The sequence below is a fragment of the Gallus gallus genome, chromosome 8, assembly GCF_016699485.2.
Source record: "Gallus gallus isolate bGalGal1 chromosome 8, bGalGal1.mat.broiler.GRCg7b, whole genome shotgun sequence".
Classification (NCBI taxonomy): Eukaryota; Metazoa; Chordata; class Aves; order Galliformes; family Phasianidae; genus Gallus; species Gallus gallus.
The window spans coordinates 27,757,798-27,769,947 of NC_052539.1; the positions used below are offsets into that span (position 1 = coordinate 27,757,798).

General features: G+C 50.2%; 1 protein-coding gene across 6 annotated transcripts in view; it reads left to right on the forward strand.

Annotated features, from left to right (window-relative positions):
* The window catches only part of CACHD1 (cache domain containing 1), a 130,495-nt gene that overhangs the window by 42,407 nt on the left and 75,938 nt on the right, over nucleotides 1–12,150 (forward strand). For 3 of the 6 annotated variants that reach the window (XM_046944716.1, XM_046944717.1, XM_046944718.1), the window contains 2 exons: nucleotides 3,073–3,230; nucleotides 3,921–4,189. Coding sequence is in view for 2 of the 6 variants with exons in the window: in XM_015291121.4 (XP_015146607.1) it covers nucleotides 4,784–4,987 (204 nt within the window). In the remaining 4 variants the exon portion in view is untranslated. Of the gene's footprint in view, nucleotides 1–3,072; nucleotides 3,231–3,920; nucleotides 4,190–4,612; nucleotides 4,988–8,516; nucleotides 11,189–12,150 lie in introns of those variants that run through there. The other 3 variants (XM_015291121.4, XM_015291122.4, XM_046944719.1) reach the window with 2 other exon arrangements.

Consider the following 12,150-nt stretch of genomic DNA (forward strand, 5'->3'; position numbering starts at 1 on the left):
CACGTTGTTCCTTAATGGAGCTCCCTCCTGAACTGGGTGCCATGCTGCTGAAAGAGCTCTTTGCATGTGTTATATACGGACAGTGTATGTATGTATGCACATGCATATAGTGTGTATCTATATAGTGGTATGTATATCCTGACTGTTCTACGGTGGGATGTTTTATATCCTTCTGAAGATTTTTCACCATGTGGTATTTTTGAAGCATAAATTGAAGCATATATGCATAAATATTATACATACATGTATATACACACATACAGCTTCCATAGAAGAATTACTGACCTGTTTCTCAATGGTCTGGAGTTACTGGCCAGCCTGGGGAGGTTCTAGGCATAGAATAAAGAAAACAGATGCTGAAGACCTCGGGCTGCAAGAGTAAGGAGAGGTGCTCAGCCAGAGTCAGGCTGGGTTCTATTAACCCCAGACTGCAGCTTTCCTGCACTGTCAGGTCATCGCTCTCTTTACATTGAGATAAATTATGTCTGTTATCTTTCCTGTATTGTAAATGTCCGCTGTAACATCATGCTCCTGCAGTGGTTTTGTCTGGGTGATATTCTGCTAGGAGAAGCAGTATGTGCTGAGCTGCCCTTATGCCCACTCTTCCCAGTGCAGGCTAAGAAAACGCCCATCTGGATGGTGCCCATTTTCTCTCTCTAGGGGCAGCAGGAATAGCAAACTTCATGCCCCATCCATTGGCCTCCAGCTCCCATCCTGCCCCATCCCCCCACCCTGTTGTCTTCCTCTTGTGGCAGGGATTTTCTTCCTTACATCAACTCTTGGTTAGAATGAATAGGAAAGCAGTTGACCTGACAGGAGACCACACTCAAATTGTGGTGACCTGACTGTGCTGCTCACATCAGGCTTTTCCCATCCCGAGCTATACAGCTGGGCACAATGCTCACTTTGAAATCCCACACCACACACTCTGAAACTACATAACGTGATGGCTTTCATTAAAAATATTATCTGGTGATGATGGTGTTATGGAAAGAACGCTCTCACAGGCACACTTACAGACGGGGGAGGACTGCAGACATTTTTTCCATTTTCTCCACTGGTTGTAATCCATAGGGGAGTGATGGATTAGGTGGGCAGAAGCTGCAGTGGGATAGAACTTGGAGTTTACAGCCTTATTGGCCCTGCCACGTGATAGATGTGAATATGACCATGTGTAAGGGCTATGGGTACAAAGAAGCTGTACAAATGCTCTCCCTGTCAGAAATTAATGAAGGTTGTTCAAGGGACAGTTGTTTCCAGTGTGTAGTACATGAAAAGATTTAATTTAGTCTTCGCTTTGAGGTTGGAAAGGAGAGCCACAAAGTGTTTCCCAGTTCCTTGGGAGTACCCTGCTGCCTTTAAGGGGCTGATGGAGCACAGTTTGCAGGCTGAGCAACCAGCAGAAGGCTGAGGAGGATCCAGTAGGACGCATGAGGCTGCCAGACAAGCCTTCTGCCTGCTTCACCACTTTTGGAACGCATGTTGTATTGCTCGCAGGTGTAAAGATCAGTATCATCAAGAAGTGCCACTTTCAAGGAGATTTTCCGAAGATCAGACCATGCCTTCCCAGCTCACAAAGCTCCTCATTTGCTCAGACAGTGCAGGGACCTGCCACAAAGTGAAGCAAGTGCAGCAAGCTGAGGATATTGCTTTTTTTCCACAGAGAATTTGGTATTCACGTGGGTCTGTACCTGGATATGTAGTCAGCTTACAGTTTTGAAAATACAAATTTAGCATCAGTAAAGGAACTTCAGAAGATACATCAAGAAAGTCATGATCACAACAGAGGGATATATGCAGTGAATTAACCTTGGCTCAGTACATTTTGCATCATGTGCTGCAGAAACAGCTTTCCTTTGGTGCTGCCATGTGTACGAGCTCCTGTGGAGGCATCACACAGTTCTGTTCCCCGTGTTGGCACACACTGACCTGTCTGCTTACACTGTGTCAGAAGGACTCTTACTCTCAGCATAAGTTCCTCTTCTTCCCATTCCCTGGCACTTACGTTTCAGATTCATTTTTTTTTCCCTTGCTGTGTAGGAAAAGGACATATCTCTATCATGGCCTCATTTTTGCAAATCCGAATGGCTGAATTATTTATGCCCAAACGCTGGTAGCGCAGCAGAGATTTGATCTCTTCTCCTGGCATTTGCATCTCACTCTCTCTTCCTCCTCTTTTGGGTACACCACAACACCACCTCACCTACAGGGCTTTGACTCTCTTCCTCGAGGCTTATCCCAAAGGAACAGGAGAAGGATTTGATACAAAACTGCATCACCATCCACTTAAACACCAGCCTGGAAGGAGAGAGTGCTCAGCCTCGGGTTGTTTGTGTGGGCAGCCCTTGGCTGATGTCCCGTGACTCCAACTATCACACCATTTGAATAGCAAAGGATTTTTTAGGTATCACATTCCTTTTTTTTCCCTCCTGTGGTATTTTGGAGGGAGTCATTTCCTATTTTTCCTTCAAACTCCAGATGTGTGGAAGCTGATCTTGAGGTGGCAGCGATGGTTCCAGGAGGAGGTGGGATGCAGCACTGCGAGGCTGCAGTGCCAGCAGCCAGCTCTGCCTCCGGGGCTGCCAGGTGCATCGCTGGGCTGTGTATGAAAGCTGTAATCCTGCTCCATCAGTTACCTTGCTATCAGCAGGATCCTGGCACTGTAGAAGCAGAAGGACAGTTGCCTCATTCATTTCCTGAGGTTTGTTTGTTAGCAAGAAATAAAAACGAGTAAGACTACTGGTAGTACAAACACAGTGATTGCATGATTGGGAGCGTGAGCTTGGGTGCCTTGGATGGATGGAGGTTTGGTGGTTCCAGCTGTTGCCTTGGTGGGATAATTTTTTATATGACAAAGTTTACAGAGATAGATTTTTCTTTTCAAACGTGCAGCTGGGGTCAGAAGTGAAATTTTAAAACTGCGGGTAACGTAGCCAAGATGTTTGAAAACCACTTGGCTTTTATAATGCAAAACCTTTGTGTAATAAAAAAAAAACCTAAAATGTAATAAGAAAATGACTGGTGCTAAGAGCAAATTTGGCTCCCTTCAGCTTCTCTCTCTCTTTGGCCCAGGGAAAAGACTCCAACAGAAGTCCAAGAGCCTCAGCATGATGGAAAGAAAATGCCTTGTCGCTCAGGTGGCCAATGTTGCCTTAGCCATGGAAATAAAAGCTACGGCAGCTTGGACAGGTGTCATTTGGTTCAGTCCTAAACCAGAAGTACTGCACAGGGTAAGTGAAAAAATATGTTATTTTAGAGTTGTAAGTCACCTAAAAGAGCAAAAGCCAAGGATAAATAGATAAGGCGTTTGTATATTCTATTTATTCAACCAAGCACAACGACCTGGAGCACAAGTCCTGTGGGGAGTGCCTGAGGGAATGGGGACGGTTCACTCTGGAGCAGGGGAGGGTCAGGGGAGACCTCATCGCCCCCTACAACTCATCCACAAAGGAGGTCGGGGTGAGGTGGGGGTTGGCCTCTGCTCCCAGGGAACAGCGATAGGGAGAGAGGTGACAGCCTCACGCTGTGCCTGGGGAGGGGCACGTTGGGTATTAGGAGAAATTTGTTCTCCAAAGAGCGGGTGTGCAGTGGTACAGGCTGCCCAGATGGTGGTGGGGTCACTGTCACTGGGGGTGTTCCAGTGCTGTGGGGATGTGGCATTGAGGGATGTGGGCAGTGGGCATGGGGGGGTGGACTGGGGGAGCTGAGGGGTCTCTTCCAACCTGAATGGTTCTACAAATCTATTAATTCATATAAGTCTGGCAGCAGGGAGCCAGGGCCTGGGCATTGCTGTGTTGAAGAGCCAATGCATGGGAGATATCAGGAAACAAACCACGAGAAGTGGCCAGAACTTCATTTCTAGACGTTTTCTATTACATGAAACAACATGGAAGCTGTACCAATGGTGTTTTGTACGCCAGGCACAGACTGCGTGCCGTATCTGGCAGCCACGAGGGTCGCATGAGGCACTGAGATGCAAGGCCACCCAGCTGGGCTCCGGTGCTGATGGGTCGTTAACTCGTGGGATGCCCTGCTCCGGGACGCCAGCGCGCTGCCACCACGCTTACAGAAGATTCACCTCCTCCGGAGTGGGCCTCGAAGCCATCTCATCGCTGCAAGTCAGAGGCGTTTAAAAACTGCGCAGCAGCCCAGTAACTCGAGGCTTTGACACGAGGCGCTCGTTAGCGAGGTGAGGCCCGCAGGGCTGGCGCTCGGCCTCGGGGTGCTGGGGGGGGGGGGGGGGGGGGGGGGGGGGGGCTTTGGAGGGGGGCACTCTGATTTAAAAAAGGAAGGAAAATCAGAAGTAAATACAAACGCGCGTGGGGATGTCCGCCTCGCAGCGCCGCGCAGAGCCCCGCTCGCTCTCCGACCCGGGCCGTGCCCAACTCAGTCCAATTCCGTTCCGCTCCGCGGGCTCCTCAGCCGGACGGCTGCGGGGGGCGGCGGCCGAGGGGAGGGGACGGGACGGGACGGGAGGAGGGGTCCGGCCCTGCGCTGCCCCCGCTCGCAGCGCGGCGGCTCCAGACGCCTCCCTCGCCTCTCCCCGCCGCGGCTCCGCTCCCGGCCCCGCCGCTCCCGCTCCTCCTCCGCTCCGCACTTTGCGTCTCTCCGCAGCCGCTCTCAGTCTCCGCAGCCGGGCGCGGGGCGCAGCGCTCTCGGAGCCGCCGTCCCCCGCATGGCGGCCGCCCCGCGGCCCTAGCGAGCCCCGGCCGGGAAGGGAGCGGCGTTGCGACGCGGAGCGGAGCGGGGGAAGCGGCGCCCTCGGCTCTCCCGCGGCGGCAGCATGGCGCGGGGCGGAGGGCGGCTGGAGGCTGCCGCTCGGGGCCGCCGTCCGCGGGGCCGGGGAGCGCTGGGCCTCCTGTGCCTGGCAGTGCTGTGCGGGCTGGGCGCCGCCGAGGCGGAGTTCTCCATCCTGGAGGAAGCGCAAGTTCTGGCCACGCAGATGAGGAAGCTCGCCACCGAGGAGCTGGGGGTCGTCACCATGCAGGTACGGCCCGGCCGCCTTTCCCCGCTCCCGCCCGCCTGCGTTGTCCTGCCTCCTCCCTCCCTCCCGATCCCGGGTTTTGCCCTTCCTTTCTTTCTTCCTTCCCCCCCCGCCCTTCTTCTTTTCTTTCTTTCTTTCTTTTTTTTTTCCTGGTTCTTCCCTTCTTTGCAAACTTTCCCTCCCTTTGTGCCGGCCCGGCGCTGTGTGCCGCCATCCCCCGGTGCCCGCGCGGCACAAAGAGCACGGACCCCCCCTCCCCCCAACCCCCTCCCCCGGCATCCCGCCCCGAGCCCCGCCGCGCAGGTGGGGAGGGAGGGGGGCTCTGCGAAATGGGAGCAGGGGAAGGAACGGTCAGTGGCAAATGCGGCTTTAAAAGGCTCCGAGCCGAAAGGGCGATGAGCAGCGGGGGTCTCTACCCAAATGGCCTTTGATCTCCTCCGAACGGGCTCCGTTCTGTCACCTCGAGGCTGCGGCGTGTCGCGCTGTCCGGGGAGCGCCGTGCTGCTTCGTGTCCTCGGTGCTAAGATGCGGGTGCGAGTGACTCCGCTCTCAAGGTGGATTATTGCTATGCCGAATGCAGGAAAGTCACTTTTTTCCCTGTGCCGTGCGTGCATATGTGTGTGTTTCGCCGTGATAACGCAGTGGTGGGGTCTCTAGTGCAGATTAAATCAGGGTAATTGTATCGCTGAATCTGCTTCAGGTGCATTTGGAAAACAAAACAAACAAAACCCAATCAACTAAACAAAGAAAATCACAACTCCTCCAACTTTATGAGGGTCGTGGCTGAGACACGTTGGCTGGACGGGGCTCTGAGCACCTGATGGAGCTGTGGGTGTCCCTGTTCATTGCAGGGGAGTGGGACCAGATGGCCTTTAAAGGTCCCTTCTAGCTCAAATGATTCTGTGGTTCGCTGTTGTCTTATACAAGGCAGCTTTGCAGACAAGCACAGGGTTACCTCCCTGCAGTACTCCTGTGAACCTTCCTCCTAGGGATGGTGCTGGTTGCAGCCATCTGGGTGCCAGTGCACGGGGATGCACATAATGTAAAAGCACCATGTTTACCATCAGTTGGATTTTTAAAGCCCCAAAGTAATTGAATGCGGTGAGACCGGTAGTTAAACTCTGAAAGCCCTTTTCATACTGAGCTCTCTATTTTTATATGCTTAATATTTTGGCTGCCTTAACTCCCATCAAACTAATGTGCAGCCTGTGCTTTGCTCTCCCCTGTAACATTATTACAGCTGTTTAAGATTAAAACCCAGTGAAAACGAACCTCCCCTGATTTTTGAAGCTTCTTTGCTGACCTCCTACAGTAGAACAAAAAATGTTATGACATGTGTCACTGCAGCTTGTGGTTCGTGCTTGATTTTAGGGCTGAAGGCGCCCAAACCTGCTCAGACTGGTGCAGTTACCACTCTCTGCCTCTGCAGAGCTGTGGTGAGCACGGTGCTGTGGGACCATCTCCTGGTGCAAGCAGGTGCTCAGGGATAAGGGTGGGATTCTGGGGGAAACTGAGAGTACTTTTGTGCTTTAGTTGGTTATAAACCTCTGGGCATTGCCCTGGTTTTGAGGCGATGTGGAGATAGGTCCAAAATCAGGAGGGACTGGTGGGAGCACAGAGGTAGGGGATGCCAGTGGCTGTGATGAGCGGGCAGATGTGGGAACCATAAAGAATTAGGAGATGGAATGAGTGTAGATGGTTTTGAGAGGAGGGAAACAGGTGTCTGTGGGTTAACATTTGTCATCTGGAGCTCTGTTTAGTTTTGTGAATTGTAGAGGAAGAAGCACCAGGACTGAATGCTCCTCTTGCGCACTGCTTTCATGCTCTGGCCCTGCTCAGCTCAGCTCCCATCTTATGTCCCAGTGACAGGCAGGAGGTGGTGTCACCTTCACTGAAGTGGGGCGGAACTGTAAGAGAGAGTTCTGAGGACGGGTGGGTCTGGGTTGGAGGTGGGGAGGAGACGTCCAATGAGGGATGGAGCAGGTGGAAGTGCTCACTTACATAGAGGGAAGGTGAGGGACTGGTTTGGGTGTGCTTGAGCCACGCAGTGTGGAAACAGAGAAAATTGGAGACAGAGCTTCCATAAAGGAGCTTCCAGAGCAGATGTTAGAGGAGTGAGTGGAAGAGGTAGGAGTTGAACCCCCAAATGTCTGAGCCTTAAATGCCTTTGCAGAGGGGTGGGGTGTAATGGGTTTGGAACTGGGAGATAAACAATACAGTGGGTTGACTGGGGCAGCCGTCAGTGCTGCAAACAAGATTCATCTCGTCTGTGCAGCGTCTGCTTCCTGCAACGCGTTCTTCTTCTGCCAGCATTTCACATAGTTAGCACAACAGTAAGACGAGCTTAGTGTTTTTAAGCTAATCGCATTACTTTCCATTGTTGGGAGAAGTGAGGTGCATGTTCATCTGCACTGTAACGCAGGCTGAAGCTACAGGAGGAATGAGGATGGGAGATTCCTGATGCCAGCATCACTCTGACAGTTGTTTTTGGCACTCACATCACAGCTCTCTATTTATAGGCACATGCACGAGTGCGCTGATGCTGTATCTGACTATTGCTTTTAAGTAGTGCTTTCTTTTCTCGTACCTGCAAGTACTCCAAGTTCATGTATAAACTTATTCCTTTCATGGTGCTGCACGGAGCAGCTGGAATAGTGTAACGTGGGGTTCAGCTTGTGGGACGCATCGCTGGCTGACTGTCCTACACACGAGGTATGTACCCAGAGACAGCGCCCGTGTGCCACTGCTTCCTGCTGTGTGCTGCAGCTCTTGGTGCTGTTCCCGTGAGAGCACTTTAATGGAACCCATCAATTGTCTGACTTCCTATATTGCACCAATTAATTGTTCCCACTCTGACAGTTCTGCAAAAACTGTGGTTGATGGCAGTGCTGTAGCTGAACTTCACATGCACTGTGGTACGAGTGGTGTGTGTGCATGTATGCCGATCTTTCTGTGCTTGATCAGGGTGATCTGCTTGAGTTTCTCCCCAAAGTTCATCAGCGTCACTCCCTAATTAACCAGAAGCAGCTGTGCCACTTTTATTCCTTGAGTGCCGGAGCGCGGGAGGAGAAACCTTTGCTGGGCGTGTGGGTAAATGAACTGACAGCAATGCAGAAATCTGCCATTTTAAGCTGCAGCACTATTGTTATAACTGCAGTAGTCCTACACTCAAGAGATGAAATCCAAAGGAGGAGTTCTTTTCTTTGTGGTAAGCTCACATACTGTTGTTTGCCCTCTGGGTTCCCCTGTGGAGAGAAAGCATGCGGAGAAGCAGGGCTGGAAGCAGCAGCAGGATGCAGGTACTGTGCAAGGTGACAGCGGCCGTGTGGTTCTCAGGAGTACATTTTAGTGTGGCAGCAGGCTTCACCCTTAGAAGATGATTTGCAGTCACATCTCCGCTGGAGTCTGAGCAGCAGAACTGCCTTTTGTTATTTCAGTAGGCTTGGTGTGAAATAGCCTCCTGTTCGGGCTCACTGAGGGAAGGAGCAGCTCAGGTGGCAGGCTGTAGTATGTTCTCCTGGACAGAGACATCACTCAGCAGTAATTAACAATTAAGTGGCGCTTTATACTGAAATTATAACAAAATTGATGGTTGCTGTGACCTCATCTAACAGTGGAGTTTCCCTCAGCTCCATTACCTGGCCAACCTCTGCCTGGCTTCTCCAACACATTTGGAATTACTCACTGGTTCACGCAACCAAAGTTCTTTTCCTTGTGAGGCGAAGGCAGAAAGAGAATCAGTAAAATATTTTGTGAGCATTTGGTTTGTTTTTGGTATGGTTGAACCCTCTGATGGGCACGGGGTGTGCAAGGTGAGAACTGTTGAGCTGCGCTTTTAGGATAGCACCGGGCACGGTAACATCTCCACCCACAAAGTGGAGATGCGGTGCTTCTGGGGAGAGTTGAAAGGATTAGGCAATGCTTTGAAGATGAAAAGTGCTGTTAAGTGCTTCTATAACTTCCCAGCTACACTCTGATGTTTCTAGCCAGATAGCAACAAAAGTTGTAAGCCCAGAGGGCCTTCAAGATTTTGAAGACAGCTCTGCCACCTTCATCCTCTGCACCTCATGAAGGAAGCGGGGCTCTGTCTCACTGTGCGTTGGTTGGAGGAAATAAGTGCATTTTGACTGTGAAAATAGCAGTTTGATGCCCATTCTTCCCCCCTTGCTTCCTCAGTGTGGTGTTTTGTTATTTGTCTTTTAGTGTTAATACTTGCTCAGATGCTGTAGCAGTGCATAAAAGCCACAAACGGTGCAGCACATGCTTCTCCAGGTTGGCTGGCAGACACGCTGTGTTTATTTTGCTACTGACTTGCCCAGCCATGTGTTTTGCAAGATGAGCAGATGGCACAGAACGCTGCCACACTGCAGAGATGTCCTGGGGCTGGGGGGAGGCTGACGTGCCTCCTTCCTCTGAAAACCTGTGGAGATTTCTGGGTGATGGCAAGGAGTTACAGCATCAAGAGCTGTTTGCCCATTTAATCACTTTGGAAACGAACACTGGCAGAATACAAAGATAGATATATTTTTTCTAGAGGGATGCTCTTCTGGTTAGCGACAGTGGATTTACAGCCTGAAAGAGAGAAATCCCATTTCAAGCTGCACTGCAGACCAGCTCAAGTAACAGAGCCGCAGTTCTCCACCCTGAAATAGGAATTTTGCATGCTTCTGCCCTTCTCTCTGTGAGCATTTTGCACAGAAAACTGCTTCCCTTTTGTTCTTATTTTCAGGTTGTTTCCAGCTTGTGGAAATGAAACACTGTGGGGAAAAAAAAACAAGAAAGGCTGACTAATGTTTGAGTAGAATTATTCTTGTTTTTTATGTTTGACAGTGATGCTTAGTTTAGTAATAATTACAGAGCAGGAAGCAGTGGAGCAAAATCTCATCTGTTTGATGTGATGATGTCCTGGTCCAAATCCAGCTCCGACAGACACTGTGATAGCCCAACGCTGCAGCAGTTTTTCATCCTGTTCCACTCGGATTCCTTTTTTCCAGCATGAAACGTTTCAGAAAGGCAGGGAGAGGTGCTGGTGGAAGGGCAGGAGAGCAGTCGCACACGGGAGATGCAATTGGAATGTTTAATTCGGCTTTGAGCCGCTCCTTCAAAGCGCTGAGGCATCGGCAGTGGTGTAAGCTGTGCTGCATTCGCTTTTGTGCATTGCGGACTGACATTTCGCTTCAAACAGGGGGAACGCAGCTGTCCTGTGCAGATAAAAGGTGCTGGATGTGGCGTGGCAAGGTGGGCTGGTAGATAATGAGCTGTTCCCTGCTGAGGGACCCTGCATGGGGACAGGGCTCTCATTAGCATGAAGGCATTCAGGTAAGCCACGAAGCACTGGGGCTCTCACAGCCATGGCAGGGCTGATAACACGTGTGTTAAGATGGCAGGGAGGTCAATACAGTATGTGTTAGCCAACTTCTTTCTTCGCTTCATTCAGCGGAGGAGAGGTGGGTGCCTGATGGTTGTAGTGCAGCAGGAACTCCAGCACTTATATTTTCATCAATTATCAATGAAGAGATTGGCAAAAAAAAGAAAGATCAGAACCTTATCAGTTCTGCACACTGGTGTGGAAGTGCCCAGCCAAAGGGAGTGTCCTCCATTCCCTGTTTCCTTTGCCACACCATAGCTGGAGTTCCCATGGCTGTGACACTGGGCTGCTGGGATGGCAGCCTGCTGCATGCTGGGGCTTGTGGGAGCTCATAACAGCTGGGAGAACATCCTGGTGGTGATGGGTTTGTGTGTGGTTGGGTAAGAAAATGATCACTTTTGGAGGTTTTTCTTTTTTCTAAACATGGGTGATGGACGTTAAACATTTAAGTCACTTATTTGATATGCTGGTTTTGTGTCTATGTGTCAGAGATTCCAGCAGTTCTAGCTAGTAGCTATGCTACCCCTTCTTGTACAGTAAGATTAATACAGAATAAACTGTGAGATTATGAACTACAGAGCATCATAAAAAGCAGTGTGTTCCGCTGTCAGCACTTCCCTGTAGCTTATTGTTGTCACATAACATATGGTGTTAATGGACTCTGTAAGGATATCCTGGTGCTCTTTTTCCCATGGAAAACTGAATTTAATAATATTGATATTTATCCAGTGGCTGTTGATGAGATGTGACTTCTGCAGTACAAACTAGAGAATGTGCCAAGGCAGCGCTGGAACCCTGTGTTATGTGAACTCCAATCTGGTCCAGGTTTCTATAAGGTACTATTCTGCCTCTGAATTTACAAAGGAAATCTGAGCTGATTTTGAAACAGTGTCACAAATCAATAATAGCCATTCCTGATGCCATAAAAGGTTTTACCGGCACCGCTTTTATCAGCTGTGGGTAAGGTCTCTGTAGAGTCTCCTGAGTGATTTTGCTAAAGTCTATTTGCACATTTCCAATCATTAGTAAAAACAAACTATTACATCTCCTTTTGCCAGCTTCTCAGCCAGAAGCAGCTGATAAAACCAACTTTTCACTGGTGTCATTTCCCTTTGAATGCACTGTTCTGCTCAGCTTTGACTGTGTGGTTCAAGGCTGTGGCCTCTGCTGGCAGGGGCAAAAGCCACACCACGCTGCTGAGGAAAGCTGTGATGTGACTCTGAGCGGTTCTGTGGGGCCGTCTGGCGAGCACTTTGTTCATTTCTGGCCCTCTTCTGCACAAATGCAACAGGCATTTTTGGCTATGCTAAGGGTCGTTACAGGTGGGAATAAGGCTGGAGGAGAAAGGCTCTGAAAGAAGAGACACATCTGCCAGTTCCTGTAAAGGCGTCTGGAGGTGGGACTCCTCAAGGGGAGGTGGCTGTGCACTTGCCCTGGTAGGGTTACTGGAGGGTTTCTGTGCCAGTTTTGTGCAATATAGACCAAGAATGTGTCGTAATTCCTCAATTCTGTTTTTTTTTAATTTTTTTGGAAAATTGTTTCCGAGCCTTCAATCAAATCCCGGGTCAGACCTGAGGGTGTTGAGCATCCTGAGAGCAATGTGATGGAACCACACCAAAGGGGCAGGGTGCTTTCATCACCTCCCTGTCTCCAGTTCAGCTCCTGGTTCTCTTGCTTTCTGCAAAGGAACTATTAGAAATATTTCCTCTTGGGCCGTGCTTTCCCCTCAGAGGTAATATTGAGCACAGCCGAGGGAGGTGTTTGTGGTACTGGAGCAGAGGGGAGCTGGGATGAGTTC